General features: G+C 36.1%; 1 protein-coding gene across 1 annotated transcript in view; it reads left to right on the top strand.

Moving 5' to 3' along the window:
- The window catches only part of LOC102422997 (ligand-dependent nuclear receptor corepressor-like protein), a 112,156-nt gene that overhangs the window by 58,725 nt on the left and 35,665 nt on the right, over positions 1 to 17,766 (top strand). The window contains exons 4-5 of the mRNA XM_023759094.1: positions 10,953 to 11,032; positions 11,950 to 12,079. Coding sequence (XP_023614862.1) covers positions 10,953 to 11,032; positions 11,950 to 12,079 — 210 coding nt within the window. The remainder of the gene's footprint in view (positions 1 to 10,952; positions 11,033 to 11,949; positions 12,080 to 17,766) is intronic.

Below are 17,766 nucleotides of genomic sequence, written 5' to 3'. Positions count from 1 at the left end.
TTGTTCTACACTAACTTTATACTAAACATGAATTTGTGTTATTGTTTAATTAAAAATATTTTAAATGAATACATAAAAGTGATTCCTATTATTACATGATGTTATAATCTTTAAAAAATTTAGTATACTGATCAAAATTGTAAATGAAGTTTGTTTTGGCTCAGTGGTAAAATTTGATTTTTGTCATTTTATACATTACATTCCCTGACTACTTCTTAAAGAGGACTTAAAAGGGTTCAGTTGCCTGTTGCTTATGATACAGGCATTCTAGAACTCAGATTGTCACTCTGAGAAATCCTGCCATATGTGTTCAGAGTTTTCTATTTATGTGTAGCCTCCTCTATTTATTATAACCCACCCTTCCAAATGTTGTTGCATAAATCCTGGTATAAGATTTTGATCTGCATTATAATTGCTGTGGCAGCATAGTTTAGCTGTTTTACTGCTTGCTTGGAAACCTAGAGCACTAGGAGAGAACATTTTTGTAGACATGTGAAAGTTTATAGTACAGTTCATTTACAAAATGGGTAATGCTAGAATAGATTTTCTACTTTGATTTTGATTGAATTATTTCTGTATCTTGTCACTTTTCAATGCTAACTCTTTTACCTTCTGCCCTACTCTGGTACCTTCCTTTCTATTAAGACCAAAGTCCTATCTAGTAGACTTAAAGGCCCTTCTCTCTGTGTATGTAAGTCTTTTGAGTTGAGGTAGTTACAGTGATAGTTGGTGTAGTCAAAAGTCTTCTGCTCATTCTTTGTTAATGTTGAGGAGGATGATTGAGCTATGAATCATAGAGCTGACAGTGTTTATGCAAGATCATTTGTCCCAACCACCCATCTTCAATCAGATGAATGATATCCATGCAGAACATGACGATAAGGATCAAGATCCCAAAATATACCCATTCCAATATTTTATCATTCTTATGGCTAAGATCTTTATCTTCTTTTAAACTTTCAACATCTCTCACTGTGTCATAGCTTAACACTAAATTAAATATTTTTACCTGTTATAAGCAAAACTGACTGTAGTTTCGCCTTTTTTTCTGAGCTTATAAATAAAGGAAAAATCTAAGAAATAAGAGTTTAACCTATGCTTGGTATTTCTTCAGCCTGCTGTTTTTCATTCATGTCAGAAGGCAGCATTATACTTAATTGCTTTCTGATAACCCAAAGTCCAGCTTGTGATTTTTAGCCTCTTGCTTTCATTTATTTACATATATCGTTCTGAATATATGTATGAATTTATGTTTCTTCAGAAATTAGTTATTATACAAAGGGCAGAATGTTCTAAGGAAATAAATACATGTATTTTATTTTTTGATGGTTATTTCTTTTGTGTACAAATAACACATGTTCATTTTAGGAAATTAGAAAATATAAATGAGCCCAAAAGTGAAAAATTAGTCCATGACCCACAGATAACCTTTAACATTTTTATAATTAAGTTTAAAATATGTTTGTATGTATTTATTTTTTTATTAAAGTAGTATATACTGTCCACATAGTATATAGTTTTTGTACCTACTATGTTTGTTCACTAGTATATCATTTGGGTATATAAAGTTCTTGGTCATTATTCTAAATGGCTGCACAATATTACATTTTGGATCTATTATGACAAATTTAACTAATTAATTGATTTCATACCCCACTGCTGTATATCTTATTCCATTTATTTTTTAATTCCAATAGATTTTGTACTTTATTTCCACTTCTGTGCCTTTATTTTTTCCCTTGGTAGGGTATTTATAAAATTAGCTAAGCTTTGTAACTCAATCTTTTTCTCTTACATAGGCACATAATTTCATTGCCCTTTCTCATCCCTAATGTTCTAGCTTTTTCCAAATTTCATAGGAAAATTCTTTCTTGCTTTTTTTTAATTAAAAAGACTTCTAATTAGTTGTTGCTTAAGTATGATTGCACTAATCCTATGTAATAAAAGCCTAATATGCAAATTGTCCCATCGGGCAGTCGTTCCATGGGGAGTTCGACCACTCAATATGACATATGCTGACCACCAGGGGGCGGTGCAGAACATGGTGGGCTTTGGCGACAAGGTGCTGGCAGCAGGCGTTCAGGTGCAGGGTGCCTGTGAGGATCCAGCCCCACACCTGCACAGCCTCCTGTGGGTGAGCCAGGCCGCAGCTGCTGGGACTGCAGGGGCCCATCGGGCTCCCCATGGGTTTGTGCAGGAGCCGGTCTGCAAAGCTGGCCAGGAGAGAGTGCGCTGCCCGCCTGGCTTTTGTAAACGCTGCTGGGCGGCCCCAAGCCCACACTGCGCCCCCGCCCACCGCCCTGGCCACGCTCACCTCATCTCCGCATGGGAACTTGGGCACCGTGACTCAGGTGGAGGGGGGCGCACGGGGCTCAGGGGTTGCCCAGGGCCCAGAGGTCAGCTGTGACCTGCCTTTCCATGCCAGACACTTGCGCTTCGATCGCCAGCCAGGCCTAGGGACCGTACCCGTGCATGAATTTCGTTATTGTAATAAATCTGTATCTGTGTAAGGATGAAGACAGCTATGTTTTTAAGGAAAATTAAAACAGTATTATCAAAGTGTAGAGCCTTTTGAAAAGCCATGTAGAAGCTATCTATTACAGCTCCAACTTCTTATCCTCTTTTAAATAAGTGTGCTTTCTTTGTTGTTACCATTGTTAAAAATGGTTTCATTTTTAGATGCTAGGACTACAAGTATAGGTATTTCTCACTATACATATCTGTACGCAGGAATCATATAGATTAGTGTATGTTTCTAAATCACTGGATATCTGAACCCTTCTTACTTCAAAACTCAGGAACCAAGTAAACTGGATAGCAAAGGATTCTTGTATATTACTCTAAATTTTTTATAAAATTAAATGCATATTATTTAAATTTTATAATACATTTAGGTTAATTGAACCACATCACAAACCTGCATGGGGAGCGTCTGCATTGATGCTCCCTGGTGCTGGGGCAGGGGCGCAGCTGGGTTCTGGGAGAAAGGCGGGCTATTAAAAAAATACTCTAAATTTCATACTGCTACCTTAAAAATCAACTTTGGCAAACAGTGTGTTTTAATACTTTTGTATCATATACTAGTGTTTTGAGAGATTTATATTTTAATTTGATTCAGATCCACCTTCAGATTAAATGGCTTTGAAAAAAGCTTTTGAATACTGCTAATTTTTAATTTGTTGGAAACAAAATAGCTTTCTCTGTTCTTTGATCTGTTGTCATGACTTTTTGTCCTTTTGAGGAAAACATAACAATTACTTTTTTTTTTTTTTGGAGTAAAGTCTCCAAAGAAACTTCGAATGTCGTAAACTTCCCAATTTTATGTACTCCTAGAAAAGTTCTCTGTATTCTGCCTTCTTTCTCCATCTCCTCAAAAGTCACTTTTCCTGCTGTCACAGGAATTTTAGTCAATTCTTTTTCATATCTTATTGATGGGCCAGCTTATTTCATCCATGGGATCATCTGATTTAATTGCCTGACTATGGATATTTTACAAAAATATTAAGACTGCAGTAGGCCTATGTGTAAACTGGCTATTAAGATCCTTACTGTGTTTTTTTGTGTGTTTTTTTCTATGTGTCCACATTTCAAAGGGTGATTATATCAGCCATCTGCAAGTTATAGCATGTGGGCCAAATCAAGCTCTTTGACTGTTTTTGGAAGACCTGTGAGCTAAGAATGGGTTTTACATTTTTAAATAGTTGGAAAAAATCTAAAGATTAATATTTCACAAGGTGAAAATTATAAAATGTTCAAATTTAATTATCCAGTTAATAATATTTTATCTGTTGACTGCTTTTGTACTACAACAGTAGAGTTGAATGGTTGTGACTGCATGGCCTGCAAAACCTAAGATATTTTCTATCGTGGTTTATAGAAAAGGTTTGCTGACCCCTGGCTTATACTACTACTGAAATTTAATCTTTTGGCTTAATATTTTTTTCCAAGTGTTAACACTATGATGATGGAGACATCAAAACTAACTTTTAATAAAATTTATTGAGTGGACTATTTGAAATGCTTAATTTGAATTAGGAACTGTGATAAGCAATGAGGAAAGAAGAATAAATAGGATCTCTTTCTACTAGGAACTCATGGCCTAGTATTGTCAAAATTTGGTAGTTTGCCAATATGAATTGAGAATCTAATACTATTTTAAAGTTATTTATATAAATTATATTATTAGCTCCGATCAATGTGTACAGAAAGATGTCTCCCAATGTATTCATCATGGTGTTTATAATGCCAAGATTAGAGAAGCAAGCTTAAATAGCCAAAAATAGGATGTTGAGTTAAATAAGTTAAATGCATCTCTTTGATGAACTGTATTTATCTTTTAAAAATGATATAGAAGTATATGTGAGATGGAAAATATTTGTGATAAATAAGCATGTGTATAATATGATTCTAATTTAAAAAAAATAGTATTTTTGAGAGCAGTTTTAAATTTACAGAAAAATCTAGTAGAAAGTATGAGGAGTTCCCATAGACTCCCTCTTCCCTTTTGTCTTAGGTACCCCCATATTAACATCTTTCATTAGTGGTACATTTGTTATAATTGATGAACTAATATTGATGCATTAACTAAAGCCTCCATAATTTTTACTAGGTTACTCTTTGTGTGTTGTACATTTGTGTGGGTTTTACCAAAATATACAATGTCATGTATTCACCATTAGAACATTAGAATATTATACACAATAGTTTGCCCTAAAAATCACCTGTATTCGCCTTTTCAGTCCTCTCCCTTGTTCCTAAACCATGTCAAACATTGATCTTTTCACCGTCTCTATAGTTTTTTCTTTTCCAAAATGTCATATACTTGGAATCATGCAGTGTTTAGCCTTTTTATACTTCTTTCACTGAGCAATATGCATTTAAATTTCCTCTCTGTATTTTCATGGCTTCATAGCTCATTTCTTTTTATTGCTAAATAATACTGCCACAGTTTGCTTAATTCCTTTACCCTTTTGAAAGACATCTTGGTCACTTTCAAGTTTTGGCAATTATGAATAAAGCAGCTGTAAACATTTGTGTGCAGGTTTTTGTGTGGACTTTTTTCACCTCATTTGAGTAAATACCTAGGAGCACCATGGCATTGGGAAGACTATGGTTTGCTTTGGAAGAAACTGCCAGACTATCTTCAAAAGTGGCCATAATATTTTGCGTTCCCACCATTTCTTTTAGCTCTACGTCCTCACCAGCATTTGAGGTCAGTGTATTGTACTTTAACCATACTGTTAGGTGTGTAGTGGTTTCTTATCTTAATTTGCAATTCTCTAATGGAATATGATGTTGAGTGCCTTTTCATTTGTTTAATTTGTTCTCTGCATATCGTCTTGGGTGAGGTATCTATTCAGACAGGTTTTGCTATTTGGGTAATGATGGAATCAGAGTATGTGAGGAAATATTTCCTTTTTCTGGAGCAGATTGTGGAGAAACCATCTGGGCTAGAGCTTTCTGTTTTGAGAGGTTATTAATTATTGATTTTAAATTTTTAATAGAAATGACCTATTAAGCTTCTTTATTTTTTCTTGTGTGAAATCTGGTATACTGTGTCTTTCAAGTAATTCATTCATTTCATCTAAAGTTATAAAATTTGTGGACAACTAATGTTGTTCACAATATTCTTTTAATATTCACAGGACCAATAGTGATGGCCCATCATTTATTTCCCATTGTTTTCTCTTTTTTTTTTTTCTTGCTTATTCTGGCTAGAGATTTATCCCCAATTTTATTGATCTTCTCAAATATTCGGCTGCTTCTAATTTTTAAAAAGGCATAGATAAATTGGAAGGAAATATTGTAATTCTTAATCATTATCTCTGGCTGGTGGGATTAAGAATAGTTTTTCTTTTTTGGACTTTTCAATATGGTTAATATGTAGTTTCATAATGGAAAATTATTTTATTTTATCTTATTTTTTACAGGCTAAATTATTTAAATTCTTTTTTTAATATATTTTTTATTAATGATAGTATTACAGATATCTCCCATTTCCCCCCCTTTACGGTCCCCTCCTCTCAGCGCCTTGGAAAATTATTTTAAAATTGCCCACTCTTCAGTCTCTTACCTCAAAATCAACATAGTGATAATCACTTTTTCATGACCTTCATGAAAAATCTAGTTCAGTATTATTTTTTCACTTTTCATTGGGTTTTGTCTTTGGGAATTCCAGATTTATTTCCTATGGTTAAAGGCTACTGAATAGAATAAAAACATTCAAAAGAAGTGTTATTATTTAAAATAAACTAAAAGTAACATCTTATTATGGCTTATTAGGTGTTTTGCATATTTTTTTAATTTAATTTATACTACAGCCTTAAGCTGCAATTATTATCATCATTTTACAGAGAGGGAAACTGAAGCTCAGAGAAAGTAATTTGCCCAAGGCGACATCTGGAAGGTGGAAAACCCATGGTTCAGTACCAAGGTTTTCTAATTTCAAAGTCTGTTATCTTTCCAAGATAGATTCGGTTAAATGATTGAGGGAAACTGACTACAAGAGTACTTACCCGCAGTGGAAAGGATGGTCATTCATTTACTATCAGTTTTCATTATGATATTGCCCTTTTTAAAAAAATATATTTTTATCGATTTCAGAGAAGAAGGGAGAGAGAGGTAGAAACATCAATGATGAGAGAGAATCATTGATTGGCTGCCTCCTGCATGCCCCCTACTGGGGATAGAACCCGCAACCTGGGCATGTGCCCTTGACTGGAATCAAACCTGGGACCCTTCTGTCCGCAGGCCAACGCTATATATACGCTGAGCAAACTGGCTAGAGCATGACATTAGTAAGGTGGTTCCTGTAAAGTACACAATTTGACCCTTTTGAACTTATACAATCATGTTTTAAAATTTTCAAAATGAGAGACAACTTATTTTAAAGAAGATACCTGATTCATTGTCAAAGTGTACGTGAGAGAGAAAATGATTATGTTCTGTTTTTATTTAGTTTTTATTTAATTTTTATGACATGAAAAGACAACCTGTACTGAGGGAGAAATCGGGTCTATCGTTGATTTTTCAAAATCTGTTTTCATATATATTGTATATATATATATAATCCTACCATTGTTTATTTGGACTCAAAAGTTGCTGGAGAAAGAGTATTTTTAAATATTTGTAAATATATTTTTACAAAATATATTTAGATCTTTTGAATCCAGCAAAATTTACTGGCATTTATGTAGTCATTGATTATTCATTGCTCTTTATTTAACTATGTAGACATTTATTTTAATTAACATTTCCTTGAAGGACTTCTGAAATAAATGAGGATAATCTCAGCATGCCCAATTTTATTGTACAACTGGTAATGGTTTTAATTAATCCAAAGTTATCCTTTGAATCAACATATTTTATCACTGAAACTTCATGAAACCTTACAATGATTTTTCAGATATACCCCTTCCCTAGCCTACCACCTATTTTTCAAAAATCACAACGCTAGATTGCTTTCATATTTGCTATTCATGCAGTTATAATAAAAAAGCAGTTTAGATTTCATTGATCAAAATTATCTTCTGCTTAGCATATGAGTCAAGTTTTTGCTACACTAATGTTGCATAACAAACAGCTCCAAAATCTGTTTCATGCTTATGCGTGATCAGATTCACTGAACTCCAGGCTGTGGATGGGGATCACATCACCTCATGACTCCAGGTCACAGACTGAAGGAGTAATGATTATATGAAGCAAGTTCTTCACATGTTGGATGGTGGAAGCTCAGGAGAACTGTGGGAACTCACTATGCATTTTTATTCCTCAGTTTAGATTGGTATACTGTCACTTCTCCGTATTCATCCCATTGGTCAGAGAGCTCTGGCTCCCTAGTAAGACACTGCATGATCCTGCATTCAAGAGTGTGAATGTATGATTCTGTTCCAGTGACAGAGTGAAAGGTTGAAAAAAATTATAAATATATATAACTACACTTCTGGGTTTATAATTGTATAGATCGCATAAACTTTTTGATTTTTCAGGTTGTTTACAAAAGCGTGTTTAATATCTTAAGCAGATATTAAATTAAAATTATCTGCCTTCTGCAAACTAACCTTATTAAGTATAGGTGTGATAGTACAGGAGTTAAAATAGACTGGTAATTCTACCTTGCTAATAGCTTTTGTATGATGTTTGTAGTTTATAATTATTATTTCACTTTTTTTTTCATTTGATCCACAAATAAATTAAGTAATGGTGGGATCCTTATTTTATAGGTGTGGAAATTTTAAAAAAACACAAAACTTTATGGCTTGACTAGTTACAGCTAGTAAGTTCAAGTCCTAGATTTTCATAGACTTCAAACACAGTTATCTTTCCTTTATTCTGTACTGGATCTTTTGTTCCTATTTGCTGCCTTTTCAAGTTCAGATAAATAGCAGGAATATTTCTGGACCACTGCCAAAAATCAAAGGAAGCTATCACTACACGTTATATTCCAAAAATTATTTTATTTTCTATGTATTATCTTCAAATGTGTGTTTGGATCGATGCAAGAGTATCCTAAGGGCTGATTCTAACTAAATTTTACTCATAATCACTTCAAAAACAGATAAGTGTATTTTCTGTGTAGTTTACCAGAAACATATTAAACTTCATTATGTATTTCAAAAGTATGAGAGTACATTACTGTGGTACACCAGTGCTTTTCAAATTAGTCCTAGTGTAACTGCCTCAGATTGATAATGGTTGCTTTATGGTTTGAGGCTCTACATATGAATTTATTTGGGAAAAGAAATTGGCGGGTGGGGGGGGAGTTCTGTTACAGGGAGTAAGTTTCAAAAATCACTGTCTATACTAAGTATAGTTGGGATGACAATGTTATATCTTCAGGAAATCTTTCATCACAAAATGTTCGTTTTCCACAAATATTCTATATTATAGTAATCATATATAATAAAAGAGAAACATGCAAATTAACCGTCCCTCTGCTACGCTCAAGCCAATCAGGAGCGAGTAATCAAATTAACCCAACTAAGATGGCAGTGGCCACAGAGCTGGAACGAGCAGGAGGCTTGGGTTGCCCCCGGTGATGGAGGAAGCCAAGCTTCCCGCCAGCCCTGGCCAGCCCTCAGCTCACTCAAGGCTACAAAGTTTCAATTATAGAAGATAAATAAATCCCAGATACCTGCTTCCAGCTGGCTGTGGCCTCCGCTCAAGGAGGACCTGGGATCCGCTCAAGGATACAAAGTTTCAATTATAGAAGATAAATAAATCCCAGATACCTGCTTCCAGCTGGCTGTGGCCTTGCTCAAGGAGGACCTGGGATCCGCTCAAGGATACAAAGTTTCAGTTATAGAAGATAAATAAATCCCAGGGGGGGAAAAAGGAGAGGCTGGGAGCTTGGGTCGCCAGGAGGCGTGGCCAGCCTGAAAATGGCCATCAGCCCCTCACCCAGGCTGGCCACACCCCCATGGGGTGAGGGTCCCCACTGTGGGGCTTGACCAGCCTGCAAACAGCCATCAGCTCCTCACCCAGGCTGGCCAGGCACCCCAGCGGGGACCTCCACCCTGAAGGGGGTATTGCCAGCCTGAAAACGGTCCCCAGCCCCTCACCCAGGCTGGCAAGGCACCCCAGCGGGACCCCCACCCTGATCCGGGACACCCTTCAGGGCAAACCAGCTGGCCCTCCACCCGTGCACCAGGCCTCTATCCTATATAATAAAGGAGTAATATGCAAATTGACCCTAACAGCAGAACGACTGGGAATGACTGGTCACTATGACACACACTGACCACCAGGGGGCAGACGCTCAATGCAGGAGCTGCCCCCTGGTGGTCAGTGCACTCCCACCGTGGGAGCTCTGCTCAGCCACAAGCCAGGCTGATGGCTGCCAGCACAGCGATGGTGGCAGGAGCCTCTCCCACCTCCTCAGCATCGCTAAGGATGTCTGACTGCAGCTTAGGCCTGCTCCCCACTGGCAAGTGGACATCCCCCAAGGGCTCCTGGGCTGCCAGAGGGATGTCTGACTGCCAGCTTAGGCCCATTCCCCCCAGGGAGCGGGCCTAAGCCATCAGGTGGGCATCCCCCGAGGGGTCCCAGACTGCAAGAGGGCACAGGCCAGGCTGAGGGACACCCCCCCCCCAGTGCATAAATTTTTGTGCACCAGGCCTCTAGTTGAATTATAAAGGACCATTCTTCTGGAAAAAAAAAAGTCATGTTGTGTGTTGAATAATATAACTTGTTTACCTGGTTTTTGCTCTAACTATTGCAACAAGCCTTTAAACAATGTAAAAAAATCTGGTCTGACTTTTTAGCTGTGGATTTCTACTTCTTTTTTTTAAGATATATTTTATTGATTTTTTACAGAGAGGAAGGGAGAGGGATAGAAACATCGATGGGAGAGAAACATCGAGCAGCTGCCTCCTGCACACTCCCCACCAGGGATGTGCCTGCAACCAAGGTACATGCCCTTGACCGGAACTGAACCTGGGACCCTTGAGTCTGCAGGCCAACGCTCTATCCACTGAGCCCAACTGGTCAGGGCTGGATTTCTACTTTTATCTTGCACAGCATTCCATGTTCTCAAATCTATGGGCTTTTCTGGTGCTTTATTCCATTTCTCTGTTTTATGTTGTCTTTCATAATATGCAAAATTTATTCCTTTCCCCCATATCTCTTTGTTCTGATTTATTTCATAGTGAAAATAAAAAATTAATAGGCAATGATAAAGTGAATCTTACAGAGGCTATATGAACCCTATTGTTAGAAAATTAATTTATAACCAGCTCATTGTTCTTGCTACTTTATCCCCTGAAAGTGCAAAAATACTCTCCTTACAGCCTTCCCTGTTTATTTCTTTCTAGATGTCACCAGTTTAATTTAGGTGTTTTCCCCTTACTGATAGTAGTTAGTTTTTTTACATGAGCCATTGCTCTGGAGAGTGGTATTTTTATTTGTTTTAATAAAGTTAGTGTATTTAATGAATATTTTTCCCTCTTTTAAAGACTGTGAACCAGAAGAACTGACTGACTGGTCTATGGATGAAAAATGTTCATTTTGTAACCTACAAAGAGAAGCAGTCAGTGTAAGTTTCAGTGCTATGAAATTATTTCTAAACTATTTGCACAATTGTAACACAATTTTTAAACTTAATTTGTTTTGAAACTTTGTGACTTACAGTAGAATATAAATACTTGATTTTGGTAATGAGAAGAAAATTAAAGTCTCATGTTAGAAATCTAACATTTAGCTTATCTTGTAGGTGAAAATCCCAAACTACTCATCTTTTTTGCTTATTTCACATTTCTTTCTCATAGCTCCCTAACTCATGAAATCAGTTCAGATCTGTTTTGTATTTACATAGACAAGGCTGATGATCTTGGAGGCCTGGTTTGGTCTGAGACCATCCTACAGGCTGATTTCTCAGGAATCAGTAGTTGGAGGATAATGTGGTACTACATTTTAACTTTCTTCTTTCTCTTGAAGTCTTTTGGATATTGTAATCATCTCCTGTGTAAATTATTAAATATTAGTGTCTACTGTGAATAGGGTATAAACTAGACAAGCAGCATCTTCTTGTATGGTTGGATCCTAATTCTTTACGTACTGTTGAGAGAGGGCTGAGAGGAAATGAGAACTCAAGAACCTGTACCTGTTTTGGTCAGATTAGTAGGTAAACATAACTGCTTTGTTGTTAAAATTCTCATTGCTGGCATGTTATATAGTGAAATTATTCAGCAATATATCTTATCTGCTCTTCCCTCTTTTTTGATTATAGTTTTGCTAAAAAAATAAGGCTAAGTTGGCCCTCTATTAGAGCTAAATTTCTTTTTTCCTGACTCCTGTTTCAAATTTAATAATCTCTGTATAATTTGATATTTTTAAAAGATAGAACAAATGAGCATTTAGAGAGTTAATTTTTTTTGCCATTTTTAATGGAATCCCACAGTTAGAAAGTGATTTTTTTAATGTTGGTGTTTTTTTATATATATATAATTTTAGGATTGTATACCATCTCTTGATTCTTCACAGTCAACACCAACAGAGGAACTATCATCTCAGGGCCAGTCCAACACTGAAAAGATTGAATGCCAAGCAGAAAATTACCTAAATGCACTCTTTCGAAAGAAAGGTAATGTTGGTACACATTTTTTATGCTTCTGGTGTTCCTTATTTTGTTGCTGTTCTCAAGACTTCAGATGTTCTTTCATGTTTAATAAGTGATAGATATATTACATTGCAAAACTGTCTTTAGAATAAATTATAGCATTTATCAGCTGTTTCTTTGGTAGCTTGAGTATGCTTACTTGACATTAAAATGTCAGTATTCTTTTTAATTCCTGTTTATCTAAACTATATAAACCAAATGAGGCTTGTTTCATTTGTTACTTTACTTGCTACACATTATCAGGTAGAAGTAGCTTTTACATCTTCGTTACCTGGGGAAAATATAGAAATATAGAATCTTCCATTTTTTTGTTTTTGGCCATTTCTACAGTAGTAGTGTGTCTTAATTTTCACCACATAGTAAGCCATGGTGTAGAGGAATACAGGATGGGAGGGAGATCATTCTAACCCCAACTTCCAGAGATTGAGAAAAACATTACTGTCTTCTTCTAGATATTGACCCTGTTTTGCTTTTAATCCTGTTTGAAATTAGGTAATATCAAATATTTTCTGTTAAATTGTTAACTTTCAAGTTTTAATAATATTGAAAACAGTCCTCATCTTTAAGAAAGCAGGCTTTTGTATAATCTTAAATGTTAGGAGGTCTTTTATGTGTTGAAATATGAGAATTTTCTGAATAGAAGAATCACTAGTATATTAAAAGGCCTAACATAAGAAATACACACACACACACACACACACACACACACACATATATGTGCAGGGGACTGAAAATCTTTTCTTGTGTTACTGACATACTGTGTTGAGAAATAGGCAGTCTTTAAACAACAAATTCTTTTCTCAAATTTCTATCTGAACCAATATGAAAAATAGTTTACATGTTTTCTTTAAGAATTTTATAGCATTCGTTTTAAAAATTTTATTCTGCCAATATATTTACACTTACAAGAATTATATTATCAGATTTATATCATTAAGAGAACTAGAGTAAATGTACACATTTACACACATGCACACAGTAAGTTTCACCTTGGAACTCATTATTCAATCTCCTTTTCCTTTGAGTAATTTGTAATGGTCGCTGGAGTTATCAGTAATAATAACCTTTAATTTGGGATAGTATGGAGTTAACTTGTGCTCCATTGCCCTATTATAGTAATCAGTAAAAACTTGTGACTGTTTTGATGGATTCAAGCATCTGGATCTAGTGGGTGAGTATTCATGGATATTTAGTGACCTCTCCATTTGGGGATTTTTGGCTTTTTTCAAGGTTTTTAAAGGATCACAGTTTTTAAATGAAAGATTCTTATTAGTATTTTTGCTTTACTTTCGGTCTTATATTTGTTAATTTTTTTACTTTTAGTTCATAATTTTCCAGATTTAATTAAACATAACAATTTTTCTACTTGGGTTTTTGTTGTTTTTGTTTTGTGTGGGGTTTTTTTTAAATATATTTTTAGTAGTATTCATTTCTTTTTTTTTTTAATATATTTTATTGATTTTTTACAGAGTGGAAGGGAGAGAGATAGAGAGTTAGAAACATCGATGAGAGAGAAACATCGATCAGCTGCCTCCTGCACATCTCCTACTGGGGATGTGCCCGCAACCCAGGTACATGCCCTTGACCGGAATCGAACCTGGGACGTTTCAGTCCACAGGCCGACGCTCTATCCACTGAGCCAAACTGGTTTTGGCTAGTAGTATTCATTTCAGAGATAGGAAGGGAGAGGGGGAGAGATAGAAATATCAAAGATGAGAGAGAATCATTGATCAGCTGCCTCCTACATGCCCCCTAGTGGGGATTGAGCCCACAGCCCAGGGAATGTGCCCTGATTGGGAATCAAACCATGACCTCCTGGTTTATGGATTGATGCTCAACCACTGAGCCACACGAGCCAGGCAATTGTTTGTTTTTTAATTTTCTTTGAATAAAATCATTTTAGAGATTTCCAATATGTTCTGAGTAGGATTAGGCTAGAATAGTAATATCTTGTAAATAGTCTCAACATTTTCATTTGTTTAGTTAGTTCTATTAACTCTACTTTGAAATAAAAGGCCAAAAGATGTGTTTAAAAGACAGTAAGTACTTCTGAGTCTTTGGAGTAGCAAATAATATCTTAACAGTACGTCGTACTGGGTAAGTTTTTATTGGATTCCTGAAAATTTCCCAAACTTGAACATTTAGTTACTGGGTATTAGTAACATTAGTGTTACTGACACTTTAAAACTGTTACTATTTTGAGTAACATATGCATGTTGATCATCTTGCCAAAACGTAAGAAATCTGTTAATATCCTTATTGTAGCTTACTTATTATTTTTTCTAACAGTGGTTTTGGGGATGGTGATAATGAATGTCATCAATTATGATTGAGCACTAAGCCCTTTTTGTTCCTTATCTCATTTAGTTAAACAATGTTAAGAGGTAGGAATAGTTATCTTTTTAACAGGTAGAGACAATAAAGTACACAGAAGTTAAGTGTCTTTCAGTTCTGTGTTATGAACATGTGAGTCCTCAAGAATAAATTTTAAAAGGAATAAGATGTTCTGTGTGAGGAGCATCTAGATCCTTTTAAGCACTAAGTAGAGAAACCCTATTCTCTGCTACTTAGCAGCCTAGGACTAGAATTCTTTTAATTAGCTAGGCTAGAGGGGACCTATGAGAAATACTCTATATTTTTCATGGGTTTCCATTTTACCTTTATATGAACTGAATAGGTTTAGCGATTAGTTCCCTTATAGCAGCGGTTCTCAACCTGTGGGTCGCAACCCCTTTGGAGGTCGAACGACCCTTTCACAGGGGTCGCCTAAGACCATCGGAAAACACATATTTTCGATGGTCTTAGGAACCGAGACACCACTCCTCTATCCATCTACAGGTGGGTCCGCCCACATGCAGATACGCCCACATACGAGTAACCGGCGTGATGACATCATCTCACTCACCACATCACATACACCCCGTACAGATACAGGTGTATGTGACAGGGTTGGCACCATAATGTACTTATGCGGACCAGTCACACATGTGTAGAGAGCAGCTACTGTGTAGAAAGCAGCTACTGTGTTGAAAGCAGCTACTTTGTTAAAAGTAGCTGCTGTGTTGAAAGCAGCAGTATTGAAGGTAAAACGGCACTTGATGAATTATAATTACTGGGTAAATGTAAAATCATGTACTGTAAAATTATCAACTACTGCAAAAAAAAAAAATATCTGTACCATGGGAACTTAATCTGGATGCTGATCGGTCTTTTTATATTCAGCTGTGGTTGATGTGAATACTGCCCCCTTGTGATAGTAACAGGTATGTAAAAACAACAACACAGAGAATTGTAAATCATAGGAAACTTTAATGAACTGTATTGACTGAACTATGCCATATATCATCTTTTGTATTATTAAAGCTATTGTTATATATTATTTTTATTAGCAAACCATCCCATGACAATGGATCGTGTAGAGAAGAACGTTAAGAAAAGAAAATATAGTGAGGATTTTTTACAGTATGGTTTTACCTCAATAATTACAGCAGGAATTGAGAAACCGCAATGTGTTATTTGTTGTGAAGCTCTATCAGCCGAATCTATGAAGCCGAACAAACTAAAACGCCATTTTGATAGCAAGCATCCGAGCTTTGCCAGCAAGGGTACCAACTATTTTAGAAGCAAAGCTGATGGACTCAAGAAAGCCAGACTTGACACTGGTGGCAAGTACCACAAACAAAACGTAGCAGCCGTTGAAGCTTCATATTTGGTGGCACTCAGAATCGCCAGAGCTATGAAACCTCACACCATTGCTGAGGATTTACTGTTGCCAGCGGCCAAAGACATTGTTCGAGTTATGATCGGAGATGAATTTGTTACAGAATTGAGTGCAATTTCTTTATCTAGCGACACTGTCCGCAGAAGAATAGATGACATGTCTGCTGATATTCTTGATCAGGTAATCCAGGAAATTAAATCTGCTCCACTTCCAATATTTAGTATCCAGCTTGATGAATCTACAGACGTTGCAAACTGTTCACAGTTACTGGTTTACGTGAGGTATATTAATGATGGCGACTTTAAAGATGAGTTTCTTTTTTGCAAACCTCTTAAAACGACAACTACTGCCCATGATGTATTTGACACAGTTGGTTCATTTCTGAAAGAGCATAAGATCTCTTGGGAAAAGGTTTGTGGTGTTTGCACAGATGGTACTCCAGCTATGCTAGGATGTCGATCTGGATTTCAACATTTGATACTGAATGAGTCACCAAAAGTCATCGGAACTCACTGTATGATTCATCTGCAAATATTAGCAATGAAGACGCTGCCACAAGAGTTACAAGAAGTAATGAAAAGTGTCATAAGTTGTGTCAATTTTGTAAAGGCGAGCACTTTAAACAGTCGACTGTTTTCGCAACTGTGCAACGAGTTGGATGCGCCGAACAATGCTCTGCTATTTCACACTGATGTGAGATGGTTGTCGAGAGGAAAAATTTTAAAACGTGTTTTTGAGCTTCGTAATGAACTCAAAACGTTTTTTAATCAGAAAGCAAGATCACAGTTCGAAGCACTTTTCAGCAATAAAAGTGAACTGCAGAAAATAGCTTACTTGGTTGACATCTTTGCTATCTTGAATGAGTTAAATTTATCACTGCAAGGACCAAATGCAACATGCCTCGATTTGTCTGAAAAGATCCGATCATTCCAAATGAAACTTCTGCTTTGGCAAAAAAAACTGGATGAAAATAAAATTTACATGTTGCCTACCTTATCTGCTTTTTTTGAGGAACATGACATTGAACCAGACAAAAGGATTACGATGATGATTTCTGTGAAAGAACACTTGCACATACTTGCAGACGAAATGTCATCATACTTTCCAAATCTACCTGACACCCCATTTGCACTTGCCAGAAGCCCATTCACAGTCAAAGTTGAAGATGTTCCTGAGACAGCACAAGAGGAGTTCATTGAACTTATTAACAACGATGCAGCGAGAACTGATTTCTCTACAATGCCAGTTACAAAATTCTGGATCAAGTGTTTGCAGTCATATCCTGTTCTGTCTGAGACTGTGTTGCGCCTTCTTCTTCCATTTCCAACAACATATCTTTGTGAAACAGGGTTTTCCAGCTTGTTGGTTATCAAGTCTAAATACAGAACTAGACTTGTTGTGGAAGATGATCTTCGTTGTGCTCTTGCAAAGACTGCCCCGAGAATTTCTGATCTGGTGAGAAAGCAAACTCAACCTTCGCGCTGACGTTGGCTTTTTACGCATACTGTCGCAAAATGTAGCAATGTAGCTTACTGTTGTTATATTAAGACTGTTACCCATGCTACACCATGCTTCAAGACAAAATTTCATTTATTTGTAATTAGAAATAAATATTTCACAATATATAATTACATATTGTTTTTGTGATTAATCACTATGCTTTAATGATGTTCAATTTGTAACAATGAAAATACATCCTGCATATCAGATATTTACATTACGATTCATATCAGTAGCAAAATTACAGTTATGAAGTAGCAACGAAAATAATTTTATGGTTGGGGGTCACCACACATGAGAAACTATATTAAAGGGTTGCGGCATTAGGAAGGTTGAGAACCACTGCCTTATAGTAATGATTTTCAACCTTTTCATCTCATGGCATATATATATGTATGTGTGTGTATATATATATATATATATATATATG

This window comes from Myotis lucifugus, unplaced genomic scaffold (assembly GCF_000147115.1).
Source record: "Myotis lucifugus unplaced genomic scaffold, Myoluc2.0 scaffold_147, whole genome shotgun sequence".
Taxonomy (NCBI): domain Eukaryota; kingdom Metazoa; phylum Chordata; class Mammalia; order Chiroptera; family Vespertilionidae; genus Myotis; species Myotis lucifugus.
Note: the sequence above shows the minus strand (reverse complement) of the source record. Positions and strands in the feature narration are given on the sequence as shown.